Source organism: Alligator mississippiensis, chromosome 4 (assembly GCF_030867095.1).
Source record: "Alligator mississippiensis isolate rAllMis1 chromosome 4, rAllMis1, whole genome shotgun sequence".
NCBI lineage: Eukaryota > Metazoa > Chordata > Crocodylia > Alligatoridae > Alligator > Alligator mississippiensis.
In genome coordinates, this window is record NC_081827.1 from 9336865 (window position 1) to 9351661 (window position 14797).

General features: G+C 47.7%; 1 protein-coding gene across 1 annotated transcript; it reads left to right on the top strand.

Annotated features, from left to right (window-relative positions):
- Positions 1-9503: 9503 nt before the first annotated feature.
- LOC102567311 (endonuclease domain-containing 1 protein) lies at positions 9504-14166 on the top strand. The gene is made up of 3 exons (XM_019487674.2): positions 9504-9628; positions 11087-11402; positions 12802-14166. Exons 2-3 carry the CDS (start codon positions 11115-11117, stop codon positions 13345-13347), a joined length of 834 nt encoding a protein of 277 aa, XP_019343219.1. The 5' UTR covers positions 9504-9628; positions 11087-11114; the 3' UTR covers positions 13348-14166.
- Positions 14167-14797: the final 631 nt, after the last annotated feature.

The window sequence follows — 14797 nt, forward strand, 5'->3', positions numbered from 1 at the left end:
GATGGCTCAGGTGGCCTCACCTGCCAGCAGCCAGGGGCAGAGCAGACACAAAGCACAAGGAGGACACACCAGGACCAAAATCCTGTCTGTGAGGGAGGCAGCAAATATTTCACCTTCGGGTCTGAGCAGGTCACTTGCTGCCTGTGCTTCAATTTGCACTTCTTTTCTCTCAGCTCTTGCCTGCCTTGCCTATTTAGAGAGGAAGACTGGTGCCTTGTTCTCCGAGACTCCCCCCATACTGTACCAACAGCACCCGGATTTTTACTTATGTATTTCATTCTGTGAGTAGCGCAGACCAGGGCCAGCTAAGGCAATGCCTGGTGCTTCTTCTCGGCACATCAGCTGATATCATGGTCAGCAGATCCAGTCCCAAGGGTGTGACACTCTCTAGGCAACAGGAATGGAAAATTCGCACTGACTCAGGGACTTCACCCTCCATGACTGGCTTTCCCTCCCCTTCTGTATATCCCTTGTTGTCCGAGGCATCTTTCAGAGGTTGAGTGTCTGGGTCTCCTCAGTGCATGTGGTTTCTGATCAGGTGGGTCCGATATTTTTTTAAGGAGGAGCATAGGTCTATCTATGTAGACTTCATAAAGAAGACCATGCCATGGGTGGAGGGAGGCAGTGTCCTGGAGGCACTGGTGCATTCCTGTGAAACAAGGCCAAATGAGACACTCTTTGACTGGTGCTGTTCATGAGCTAGGTAACCAGCCAGTGCTGCTGATCCCTCTGTGAACCTGAAGCGAGGTCCTGGATGTCACATGCTGTGGGGAGGGAAAGGTGTGCAAGACTTCCCCATAGCCCCCCGTGTACCCTGCTTGCCACCTGCAGAGAGGAGGCGGTTTCACGGGATACAGGTGGACAAAGAGGAAGAGGAGTGAGAGGGACCCTCGGTGCCATGCCCCTGGTGATGCAAACAATGCTGCTTTGATGAGGCCAGGACGAGCTGATTTCCTTCTGGAGCACAGCCAGGACAAGGGCAGGCGTTGTGCATCTCTGAGTCACAACCCCTCCTTCAAGCTGTCCTGCCGTGCTTGCAGTGATCATCAGCCCAGTCTACAGCAAGAGGCACAGTCCTCTTCCTGGGACCATGTGGGCATTGATCCACATGACAGCTTCTCTGCCACTGCAGTGACAGGGCCCTTGTCTCTCTTGCTTTTTTGCCTGGATTGCTGTGGGGTGTCTGGTGTGTGGTCTGTGGCATGTGTGAGGGGCTGGTGTGGACACTTGATATAACCAGTCACTTTTAGTGATAGCAGACTGGGCTCAGAGGTTTGAGACACCCTGTCCAGCCCCTGTTCCTACAGAGAGAGATGCCATGTCTCTGGAGAGACCCCTGACTCATTTGAATGCAGAGCTTTGCAGGCACTGCATGATTTCTTGGGACGTTCTCTGTGCAGAAGGCACGTGAGCATTGTGGGCGAATGATATTATTGACTTCCCAGCATAGCTTGCACATTTTATACCCGTGGGCTTTTCTGTGGCTGCGATAAAGAATTAACCAAATTTCCACAAGACTGTGCAAAGAGCCAAGCGCCCAGATCTTGAATCTAGGCACCTTTTTCGAGAACGATCCAGTCGTGATTCAGTGCTGGGGAAACAAGAACCCTACGCATTGCATTTTTATGATTCCTCTTTTTTCAAAATACTGCATGGTTTTCCAGTAACTATGCCTGGCATTGTGTGCTATGGGAAGCACTTCTCCTTTCAATGTGCACACATGTAAATTAGTTCATGCGATAGAATTACACGTCGTAAAGAAGTTAGCTATAAGAGGGAGTGTGTTGAGGTATTCAAAGCACTTGTTTGCATGAATAAGCTGCAGCCTGCAACAGAGCACAGATCGAGAAGGTATGTTTAATTTTATTGGTTGGGTTATGGTGAATACAGTAGTTGAGCTGTGCTGGTTTGATCTTAAAAATCATCAAATAGCCAGAAAATAGGTAAGTCAGCTAGGAGGCAAGCAGCCAGCATCCATTAGCCTAGATAATGGAGATCCTGATCTAGTTGATGGGGTCAAAAACCCTGGCAGTACAGAACTGAGATGCGTTTGAGCAGGCTACAAATTGTAATGCCCACTCCTGGGATCATCTATCTTTTTTATTTAGAAAAAAAAGACGAAGCAAAGCAGTGCAAGGTTTCTATAGGGGTTGCATGGCTTTTAAAAATAAAGCTTATGCCAAAATTATTGAGAGCGCTACGGGAAGGACAGCAAGAAAGAGAAAGAAAAAAACAAGAGTTAAAACCCAGAAAGTGCCTTTTCCAGTTCATGGCTTGGAGGAAGCTGAACCAGTTTGACTGCTTGGGTAGTAGATGGGGATCAGACAAGGGCAGAAAGGTGAGAACGGCAGCGGCAGGAGAGGAGCAGAGATGTGTCCTTCAAACGGCCAACTTATGGGTGCAAAGAAGGACGGAGTGGGGGCAAGAACTGAAAGAGCAAGTGTGTGTCCCCCCGGACGGGTTCTGCCCTGACTGTTCGGCAAAGTGGGAGCAGAAGGAGAAGTGAAACAGCCACAAAGGGAGGTCCTGTTCATGATAAGAAATGCCCAGTGCACCTCGTTCAAATGAAATCCATTTACACAATCAGAATGATGTTGGCTGTACCTGCAAGTAATATGGAATAATATCAGCGATGAGATTCAGGCCACCAGTCTCCATGCTAAATACCACGGAGACCTGCCAGATAAACATTTGAATAGCAGCTCATCTGAGCAATTCACTTGGAAGCAGCATAGAAGTTAATTAGGCTCTTTATCCCATTAATAACCTGATGTGGCCTGTAGGCAGTGATATCTGGCTATGAAAACAGAATAACTCTGCACCAGCTTTGTCCAGGGGAAACTGGAGATCAAGCCCAGTGCAATAACATGTAATAACATTTATCTTCTTACTAATCTGCCTTTTTTACTGTTTATAGATAAGCAACTACAGTCTAGCCCAGCTAGCGACGGAGCTCTTGCATGCTCCGCTGAAGTCAGCAGGCTCATAATTGTTGTTGATCGGGAACAACCAAATAATGAAGAAACTTAGCTGGAGTCCAGACAGCTGTAAAATGGACTCCTCAAGGAGCAGGAGGGAGGTAGTTAGAAAGATGCAGCATGAATAGGAGAGGCAACACAACGTGAACATACAGCCTCTGCAGTTTATAAAGCGAAAATGCCTATGAGGAAAAGTAGGCCTATGAATAAATGAGAAGGCTGTTTGATATCCATGACATTTAAAAAATATTCCTGGCAAACAAAAATGATTCAATATTGCACATTCATTTGCTAGTATTGTTGTTCTGTACCCAGAATAAAATGGTATATCATCCCTGCCTGAATGAACTACTTTGGGGGTCGGACTCGATGATCTATTGAGGTCCCTTCCGACCCTAACATCTATGAATTTATGAACTAGTTGGGCTAGATGTGACCTCCAGAGGTCCCTTCCAACACTAATTTTCTATCATTGGCAATGCATAGGGGGTGCACACGGGTGCACGTGCACCCCCTGAGATCAGCAATGTACCTCCTGGAAGCATCAGCCGCAAAACCAGACCCCCCCCCCTCCCCCCCGGCCGGCAATCTGGTGCCCTCCCAGACTCCGGAGGCACCAGTTGCCCATGTTTTCTATGAATCTGTATTATAAGCAGAGAAATTGCTATAGCAATCATAAACATGGACATCCAAAAAAAGCAGTAATATTTTTTCTTTGAGCAGCCTTTGCATATTTCTATTTGCAGCTGATTTAGTAGCAAGGGCGTTTGCAAGCGTGACTGTCCTGGGGTAGTTCTCAAAGATCTGTAGAGACCGGTAAAAAACTTTTCTTGTCCTCCAAGAGCCTCTGAGCTTTCTGACTGGGAGGATGCAGTGCTCTTGGGTAACAAGTCACCCATTGCTTCAAGCCAGGAGGTGTCAATCCCTCAAGTAGGAATATGCAGAGCTAATGTTTTTAGGAGAGAACCCTATAGTCAGGACCTCCTTATGGTTTTCGTTAACCCCGCTATCCCCGGAGTTGGAAGGAACTTATTTGATTTAAAAAGCAAAGAAAGCAGTCTTAGAAATTGCCACCAAATGGCTGAAGGCTGCAAAAGAAATGCCACCCTGAGTGCTTAACTATAATGCTGCTTAGTCTACCATTGAATCATTTTAATTCCTACCAGTTAAAAAAACCCCAAACAACTGAAGGCAGAGCTGCATAGGATCCAGGCATGCGAGTGAGCGAGAGAGGAGCTTTGTTAACAAACTGAAGGCCTGAAGAATTTGGGCCGAAACAACAAATCCTCCTGGTGGTCTGGGACTGTGAACATGGTATTACCATATTCTCCTCCAGTGGTTCACCATTGGCGTAGTGGTGTGCAGAGCAAATTATAGTCAAGTGTGACTGGTCACACCTCTGACTTTCCTTGTGTTGATCGCATCTGTTTATAATTATGGGAATTGTGGGCATTTAAATAGGGAGACATGTGCATGCAAATGTACAATTGTTTTCTTGTTGTAACTGGGATAGCCGCCACGTAACCCTGGAAGTTGGAAAGAAAATCGATAAATTAAATATTTATCTTTATGTAACGAATGCTGTGGAACAGTGTAACAGCAATTTTCCAGCTGGGTAGGCACGAACAAATCTGCAAATGATCAAAAAGATCTTCTATTAGTTATTATTCCTCCTTCCTCCAAGCCACTTCTGATTCATGACTGTTTGGGTTTTGCAACAGTGCTGCTAAAACAGTGTTGGTGACAGAACTGGGCAGTAGTTCAACAACCTTATTGGAGGCCCTTCAGACCACGGTACATGCTCTCACCCTTATTTTTGATCCCATTATTTGTATTCTTTAAAGCATTTTGTTGGCTATAAAAGTGAATACAATACACGAGGAGCAAGTCATTTTTACCAGGATCCACCCACCCTTTAGGGGAAAAGTAGTGCATATGACCATTATATCCCGCAGTAGCTATAGTTTTGTGTTCTGTAGGAAACATAGACAAGATGAAAAAAAGTACAGAGAACAGAATCCCAAAGGATGGGGGTTGAGAAAGACACATAAGAGTAAAACTGATTAAAGAACCGGGGAACGTGGGAAAGATTGTTAGATGTGGCAAAGACTGGAAAAGACCTGTGGACTAGGGCTCTGCGAAAAGGCACTGTTCTGCTTCGACTTCCATGTCGACATTTCGATGGAGCAGTGTTTCATTTTGAGTTTCATTTTGTTTTGAAATCACTGTTTCGTTCTGTTTTGTCAAAACGGTTTCGCCCTTTCACCGTTTCGCCCATAGGCTATAATGGGGAAGCACAAAACAGCCTATAACTTTGTCATTTCTTGCCTGATTTGGATGAAACTTGCAGGGATGGTAACCCCTTCTGAGGGCATGAAGCCTGCCAAGTGTCAAGGAGATAGGTACAGAGGTATCTGGAAAAATGTACCGTAAGCTGTTGACAGGCAGGGGCCGGGGAGCAGGAACAGCGTCCTGTGGTCTGGCAGGCAGATCGGGGGCCTGCACCCCCCAGAAGAGCCTAGCAGAGCCCCCAAAGCCCTCCCAGGTGTGCAGGGGAGCCCCCAATCTGCCTGCTAGATGGTAGGAGTCTGGTGCTGCTGCTGGCCCCAGCAGCAGCACCAATCTTCCTGGCACGGGCTGCGCCTAGTGCCGGTCCCAGCTGGCAGCACCAGCCTCCTGTCATCTGGCAGGCAGATTGGGGGCTCACCCACACCCCTGGGAGGGCTGTGGGAGCTGTGCCAGACTCATCCTGGAGCTGTGAGCCCTCAATCTGCCTACCAGATGACAGGAGGCTGCTGCTGCCATGGGAGACCGGTGGTGGGCACAGCCGGTACCCGATGCTGGGAAGATTGCTGCTGCTGCTGGCCCCAGGAAGCAGATCCAGCCTCCTGTCACCCAGTAGGCAGACTGGGGGCCTGCCCGCATCCCTGGGAGGGCTGTGGGTGCTCTGCCGGACTCCTCCCGGGGGTGCAGGCCCCAATCTGCCTGCCGGATCAAAGGAAGCTGCTCCTGCCATCTGGGCCCAGCGGCAGCATCAATCTTCCTGGCTCCGGGTATGGGCTGCGCCCGCCACCAGTCCTACGTGGCAGCAGCAACCTCCTGTCATCTGCTGGCAGATCAGAGCCCGCACCCCCAGAAGGAGTCCGGCAGAGCCTTGCAGCCTTCCTGGGGGTGCAGGAGGGAGACCGGCACTGGGTGCAGCCTTCATCCAGTGCCTCCATGGAGCTGAGCCCGGTAGCGGGAGGCGCTTCCCCCCAACGGGCTCAGTTCCCCAGGGCTGCACCACATGGGGCTGCGGAGCCGCTCAGAGCACAGCCCTGGATCTCCCCTGCCTCCCACTACCTGGCTGGGTGCTTTGAAATTTGAAACGATTCGAAACTTTCAAAATCTTTTAACTGGCTTCGTTTTGTTTCAAAGCTGTTTCGAAGCCCTTTGTTTCATTTCGATATCGATGTTTTGAGCTTGAAGTGAGTTGAAACGGTGTCGAAACAAAACAGCCCTACTGTGAAGCCCTGCTTCACAGTGTGAACTTGTGCTGTGGCAGACAGACTGACACTCTCACATGTCTTGGGCGACCCCTATGAAGACAGGGCAAGGAGCAATGGGCTCAAGTTGCAGCAAGGGAAGTTTAGGTTAGACATAAGGAAGAATCGTCTCACTAGGAAAGTAGTAAAGCTCTAGAACAGGTTGCTCAGAGAGGTGGTGGAAACTCCATCCTTGGGGGTTTTCAAAACCTGGCTAGACAAAGCCCTGGCTGGGACGATGTACTTGGGGCTGGTCCTTCTTTGAGCAGGGGGTTGGACTAGATGTGTCCTCCTGAGGTCCCTTCCCACCCTCATTTTCTATGATTTTATGATTCTAAGTCATAGGGTTAGCTATATTCCTGATCAGCCTCAGACCCCAGGACTGGAAGACGGTTCACCTCTTCTGGAGGGCAGGAAGGGCCCTATTGTAAAATGGAGCTCTTGGAGCCACTCATCCAGGAACTGGAAAATTTGCAGGCTTTAATGATACAAATGAGCTGCAGCTAAGGGCAAGCCCTGGGACTACCCAGTTGGCCTGGAAAGTAGCACCTCAAATTGGTAGTGAGTGCCACCAAGGTTTGTTGATTAAACCACTGAATTATTAATTCCATCGCTTGGAACTGCAGCTAAATAAATCTATGTCCCATGTAGGATCAGGCATTACAATTCAGATATTGATAACCATAAAAACCAGTGGTGATGGAGGGTACACAAACAGTGATTCCCGATACATGATTCTTAGATAGGGACTTTTCCTTCTCTTGGCTCTTTGCATGTTCTCAAGCTATTGTACTCTTTGGTTTATTGTAAAACCAAGTTATTGGAGCTTTGTGAAATGCAGGTGATAAAATGCTGGTCATCCTAGTCTGCTCCTGGCAGAGAGACTTCCCACAGAATGGCAATAAGATCTTTTCTGAACGATTGCATAAATGTCATGAAGATATACAAAATAAATAGTTTATCTCTCCAGACCAGCTGCTAGCTAACCCAGGAATTTCCCAACGATGTTACACAAAAAAAAGCAAGCAAGCAATGTTTATCTTCCCTGAGCCATCTTTCAACACAACAAGGCAGCTCCTGCGAAAGCGGTTTGAAATCCGCTACTCCGATTTCACCAGTGTCACTCATTTAGTTGCTGCAGTGTTTAGCACTGTATCCACCAGCAGGTCCTGAAGAAAGCCCTTAGGGACTGTGATGGGGGTATGGGTCCTATCTCTTCCTGCTTTCTGTAGGCGTATATGGTCATACTGTTGGCCAAATGCACCATGCCAACTTTTATTCCCTTTCATGGGCATGTTTATCACCCACAGAATAGCCCCTGTTGCCTCCATCGCTGTCCTCATTGGGAGTTATCGTGTTGTCGGTGTTGAAGACCCAAGGGCTGTGGTGCTCTAGAAAGTCACAGACAGAAATCCTGACATCAATCCTGTTTTAAAAAATGACCACAGGCTCAGTCCGGTGGCAAAGGCTCGGCCAGGTTTACTGTCTACAAGGCATGGCCCTAACACAATTGTGATCTGACGTGACAAGGCAACACCATGGCTCCTCTAGGCCAATACAAAATTCCCCTTATTTCTAATTCTCCATTTATACAGTGGTCAAAACAAATTACATATTACATTCCAGTAGTATCTTGAATATCTTGAGCCATCCTGTATGATGGGCTTGTTCCACATCTTGACGTGGGTGTTCCCATTCCAGCTTTATCCCCCCGGTAGTCGACCATGCAGCGCTTTGTACAGCTATCCCCTCCTCCCATCTCATGACAGGAGTGTACATCTGGCCCGTGTCTTAACCCATGTGGCTTACATAAGGAGTTCATACATCAGTCAGGTTTGCCGGTCAAGCCTGCTCCAGCCAATGCTTTCACAAAGCCTTTGTGTGAGCAGTATATATATTCATCAATACTCCAGAGAGGCCTATACCTATCTGCTCAGAAAGCAAAAAGGCAAAGTTGGAGATAACTGAAAATAATGAGTCTAGCTGTTCTCATGCTGTAGGGAGGCTGCATAAGACCCTGGTGAGCATTAGACCAGAACATGGTCTTGATATATGGTATCCCTGGTGGCTTCACACATTATGTAACACACATCCTTTGACATCATTGCTGCGTTCTGCAAGCTATGAAACAAAATGACTAGCTACGTCTTTTGAAGTTTTCAAAAGTTGATGTTTGGAGAAAGATGCAGTATTTAGTGCAAGGAAATAATTTTATGTGTATACTCTTATCTTCCAATAAGGATCTTTATGTCTACTTGCTATGAAGCTTGCCACACTTGTCCTAGCCCCTAAAATAGTAGCATCATCCCCTTTAAGAACCTTCCTGCAAAGACCCTGATATCAGATTTCTTCTGAGAAGTTTACAATCCTGTATGGGCAGAGATGATATTAATGTTATGTTACTTCATAGATGGTCTACAGAGTTATTATTCTATCAGATAGATACAGACCAAGGACAAAATGCTACACAAAATCCAAAATATAGCTCCAGATTTGCATTTGAGTTCAAAGCTCAAACCTACTTCTACACTGAACTATCCCAAATCAAGTTACTGGGTCCAAACACACTTAACATACAGAAAAAAATCAAATCCAGATGTGGATTTGGAGTCCCCCCAGATCCAAAACCATGTAGATTCGAGGTTTTGTTTTGCTCCATTGTGCAGATCTGGCGTTTGTCCCATGACCTTGGAAAACAGGTTATGGTTCAGGGTTGCTATCGATGATAGAAAAGCTCTCGCATAATACATATTTAAATACCAGCTGCCAAGTCACCTGGATAATTCCCACAAAACCTGCAAAAGAAATTTACTATTATCTTATAAAAACATTGAGGGAGCTTACAGGGAGCAGTGCTATCACTGACCTTGTGAATGATGTATTGAATGGTAAAATTGTGAGACTGGCCCCAGCTTTGCCCCTGGAGAACTGCACTCCAAATACCACCCGAGAAATTGGATAAAATTTAATGACGCACAATCCTTCCTTCTCCAGGAACATATATAAACAGCCTCAGGGTTACGGCCGGCCTCGCTGGGATTGCAAATTTGAACACTCTGCTATAGCTTTGGGAGCCTGAAGAGACTTGTGCAAACTAGCAGATTTGGGTGCAGCTGTTTTTTTCTAGTAAGTTGGTTTCTTTATATTTCAAAAATTGTGTTATTTATAACTTTAAAAATGCTAGATCTCAAGGCCCAAATGGGAGACAAGTCAGAAGCCAAGAAACTGGCTCAGCATGAAAAACTCTGGTACTGGGAAGAGATACCTAAAAACATTATGTACTTCCAGGACTCTTAATCCATCCCAATGCAGTGCATGCCAAGACCATTCAAGTTCATGGAATAACAATGGGTTTTGGATTATGTCTTAAATTTCCAGTTAGATTGAACCTGGGCATAGTATAGCTGCTATATCAGCTACACTCAGCAGGTGCTATCTCAGTACTGTTGGATAGGGACAGTTTTTTAATGTGGTGTACAAAGCTTTCTGTTATGGCAACTTATGAAACAGGTGTTGACTATACAGGCTGTAACGACAAGTTATTTCAACTTGCTTTCCCTTGACAACTAAGAGTTAGCTGATCTTAGGGAAACTAAAAGAAATGAAGAGCCAAAGTTTCTCTTGCATCTCGGGATACATCTGGCAGCAGATAGGCCATCTAGGAGGTGTGGGTGTTGTCTTGGGGATTTTGTGGTGGGCTTTCTCCAAACAGTGATCCTGCGAGCTGCTTAGGGCAGGCAGGTGGGTCATTAGTAGTCAGGAGGTCTGCAGTGCTCCTAATGTGAATGGCTGGGTCTAATCTTCCTCTCAGATGAAAAAACCTTGGGGAAATCATGCCCCAAACTCTGTATATTTAGGACTGCTGAGTCCACCTGCAGTCTTGAGAGGAGATGCCCAGAAACAGCCACAAAACTGCCTCTTTATCCTCTAACCCCCTCCTTGATAATGGCTACGATGCCTCCAAAATCTTGACAGCAATTAAGCTGCTGCCCGTTGCACTGACTAATACTGTCTCATGGTTTCGTTGTGCCCCTCTGTCTTCCTGCATCTATCTGCTGCCTCTTATTTTCTATTGTGAGCCCTATGGGCAGAGACCAACTTTCTTTGGCCAGTGTTTCTACAGCATCTGGTACAATTGGGTCCATAGGCATGACTAGTCCCTCCAGGTGCTACAGTAATGCCAGAAATATGAATAAGAATAATCCTTCCCTTGGAAGGAAGGGATTTTATCCACAGAAACAGTCAGGAGAGTGGCTTTCTATCCAACTAGATGGGATCAGTGGACCAACACTTATATAGAAATCAGCCGCCTCACCCCCCCCTCGTGACTCCTCATACAGCGACTCGGTCAGGAACAAGGGTTGGCGCTGGCTCCCTCCCCACCTCCTTCCCTGTGTGCACAAGGGGAAGCACCAACTCCCATATCCATGTCCCCTCTTTAAGGGAACGTGCTTAACACATCAAGTGGCTGTGCCTTGGCCCTGACCCTCTGGGTGCACCCTCTACACCCTCTGCTCCCCTGGAGAACCAGGCTGTAACCAGGTTCCATGTTGAATATGAAGTCACCGTGTATTTGTCCTCCAGGTAGGGCAGCACCTACCTACACCCCAGGATGCTGCTGGTACTGGTCCTGCTCCAGGTTTGTCTGTGCTGCCTCCAGCTGGGAAGCACCGAGGTGGTGATGTCTTTCGAAAACACGTGTCCTGAGTTTTTCTTCAGCAACACGCCCCCAAGTGATGCCCTCAAACCGGACAGCGCGGCCAGGATTTGCCAGCGGTACAAGAACCAGTACCACTATGCCACCCTATATGACAGGAACCAGCGTATCCCAATCTACTCTGCTTATCTCTACGAGCCTGGTGATGGGAAGAGACCTAACACGTGGATGGTAGAGCCCCAGGTAGGTTCCTGTCTTTGCTAGTGTACAAATGGGCACACTCCTGGACACGCCAGAACTGAAGGTTACAATAAGTTCACTTACACGCCTGCCCCCCAACCCTTTGCCCCCTCCCCACACACACATGGACACGCACAAGTGAGACTAATGTAGGATCCAACAGCAGGGATCCCAATAGCACGGGGGATCTGATGGGAGGATCTGCCCCATAGCTGTGGCAGGGATCCCAATAGCAGGGATGCACACTTACAGCAGAACAGTGGGAGCTCGAAGGGCTAGTTCCCATCCTCACTTCTCCATTGACTTGCTGTGCAGCTAGAGGTGTGTCTGCACCATGTCCCTGCACCGGCAGTCTCAAAAATAGACATTCTTGCACATGCCCAACCTACCACAGCACACATGAAACTCTGGTAGTGAGGTGACACTTGGGACACCCCCTTGCAGCTGCTCTTGAGGCTGGAGGGGGTGTCCCTAGGGTGGCTTCATCACCACTGGCCTGGGGTTAGTGTATGCAAGTGGGAGCAGGTAAGTGGGGTGTGACTGCAAGCATCCCACCCCCAGAAGGACAGGGATGACATACCCTGAGTCACAGTATGTTTGCTCCTCTGGATAGACTGCTGTGAGAGCTGCTTTATCCTGGTAAAGTGCTTTGGGACCCTCAAGGGAAAGGTGCTACAGTTGCACAGACTGCAGCAGACCCTGGATCACTCGTGCCTGGATGGTTTGCAACCCGCTTCATTCTCAATGGGTCAATAAAACAAGGATGGGCCACCAAGCTGTTGGCTGTGGCTTTTCCTTCAGAGAGCAACATTGCTCTGCTCAGCTGGAGCACATTGGTGGGCCCACAGAGCCGATCAGAGAAGCAGCGCTTTTTGAAATGAAAGCTGCTGCTTTGATAGCTTGAGCACCTCAGTGGTCCCGTGCAGCTGTTTGCTGCAGCTGCTTGTACCCCTGCTTCATTCACAACGTCACAGGGAGGCACCGAACTCCCTGCAAAGTATCTCACTTGTACGATATCTGTATCTTTTACTATTATTGGGATTCGAGCAACTGATGGATTGGACAAACAGTGGAATGAGCTATGGTACCAACCCGCTCTCCATAGGCAGCTGGAATTATATATTAACTCTAATGATTCTGGCTCATAGGCACAGGGTTGGGCCTGCTGCCAAATTCATGGTTGTTAAGGACTTGCTTTCCCACAGGGGCATTTTTGCATGCCCAGTAGGGGTTCTCCTCTCTCTTTGGAGCACCGAGGTGGGAGTAGTCGTCTCTAAATCCCCTTCATGTCGGTATTTTTTTCGATGAATGAATTGCCCACAAAAGAAGGCAGATTTTTCGGGTCATCTGCTCCATTTCTCCTCCACATGTGCCTGACTTTGATTTCTTTTCTACTTCCTAGCTGATGGGGTCGAGTTACCCGAAAGAAATGAAAACAGAATGGACCCTCATGACTATGCTCAACGTCAGCCAAGACGAGATTAAAAAAAGCCAGGCCGTTCTCCAAGATTACAAGAACCTTACTAATTACAACCGGGGCCATTTGAACCCCAATGGGCACCAACCCAACCCTGACAGCAAGGCCTCGACCTTCACCCTGACCAACATCGTGCCGCAATATGAGAAACTCAACGGTGGGCAATGGAACAACTATGAGCAATCCGTCATGGCCACCAGGACTTCAGACTGTGCCAAAACCTATGTCGTCGTGGGAGTGGTTCCCGGCAACAATTATATAGCTAAAGGCCGAGTCAACAAGCCCAGCCACATCTGGTCTGCTGCCTGCTGTGTGGTCGATAACAACCACAGGAGGTCCTGGGCGGTCATTGCGGAGAACGACAAGAACGCCGTCTCGCTGGTCAGGCTAGGGGAGCTGGAGGAGCAGTTGACTGGACTATATCACAAGGGAACAGTTTCTCTGTTTCACAGCGACTGCCCTCGAAATTAAACCCTGGATTCTGCTCCCAGACCCGTCTTTTCGTCCCAGGGAAGACCAGGGTTGAGAGCCTTGCACTGCTTTTAACCTATCCTGCTTCCTTTATGAAATGCTTTTACAGCTACGTTTTTCTGAACTAGCTCAAAAATGTTTCCACTTGCGGGGGAAAACTCAGGCACCCTCCTGTTTCCGGTTACAAGCCTTGAAAGGCAACTTTGCAGGTGGAAATCGAGGAATGCTTCCCTGTGATTCCCGCTACCGCATGGCTTGCCACCAAGCTTGACAGGGTCCTGCCACAGCTGAAAGGAGAGCAGTGGGGAAAATTTAATACAGCTGGGTTATCGATCCTGCCCTGAGCAAGGTTAAAGAAGCTGCAGAAAGGTTGGGATGTATAACACCCAGCCCACCCACTTTCCCTAAGACCAGACCAGTGTCTCTTCCCAGCTCACATACACTGGCTCTAATAGACACTGGCACATATAGGGCATGGATGACACCAGAGATGCAGCTCATGCCTCCTCCTTGTACAATGTTCCCCTCATTCCCAGTCCCGTTGGGCTTCTCTCTCGACTTCCCAGGCTGCTCAGCTCAACTCAACGTCTCAATACCCAGTACCTAACTCACTTCCTCTCTTGACAGCAGCAGCTCCCAGCCTTGGGGATGTGACCCCCGTTTGAGTTTGCAACGATAAAAAATGTGGTTGCAAAGACGCTCAATGGTGTTGACCAATTATGGTGAGCAGGCTTCCTGTTTATAAATATGCAACAGTTAAAATGACTGTAAATGATTTAAATGAACAATATAAAGACCATAAACATGACAAATGCCATATTTATGACTTGTTGATCTTATCTGCATCTTTTTGTGGGGGGGGGGGGGTCACAAAAAATGTCCAGTGTTTAAATGGGGTCATGATGAGGAAAAAGTTGGGAAGCCCTGCTCTACAGCTAGGTCTTGGGCTGCTGCCTGTGGCCTGCTGCTCACATAGTTCTTCAGCTCTTGCAAAGGATCAGAGGACAGGAGGGCTGGAAGGGACCTCAGGAGGTCACATCCAGTCCAACCTCCTGCTCCAAGCAGGACCAGCCCCAACTACATCATCCCAGCCATTTCCTCTACTCATTGACAAATGTATGAACATACTGCAGAAGAAGAATGAGGAATAAGCAGCAACCCATGTGACAGTGTGAAGGATAAAAATAAGAGGAGAGGGAATGGTGTGAGGCAATTAAACATAAGGCAGAACACTTCAATTTGATAGATATAATGGGCAGGGGGGAGGAGTGAGAGCTGGCCAGGGTGGTGATAGGGAAAAAAGAAGGGGGCTGACACAGAGAAGAAATATCACTGAAGAAAAAAATTGGATGTATTGGCCAAGATGCGATCAGTGAGGTTGCCTGGGTGTATTTCCAAAACGCAACAGGAATTACTGCTTGTATAAATGGGGTTTGAGTGAGAGGCAGGG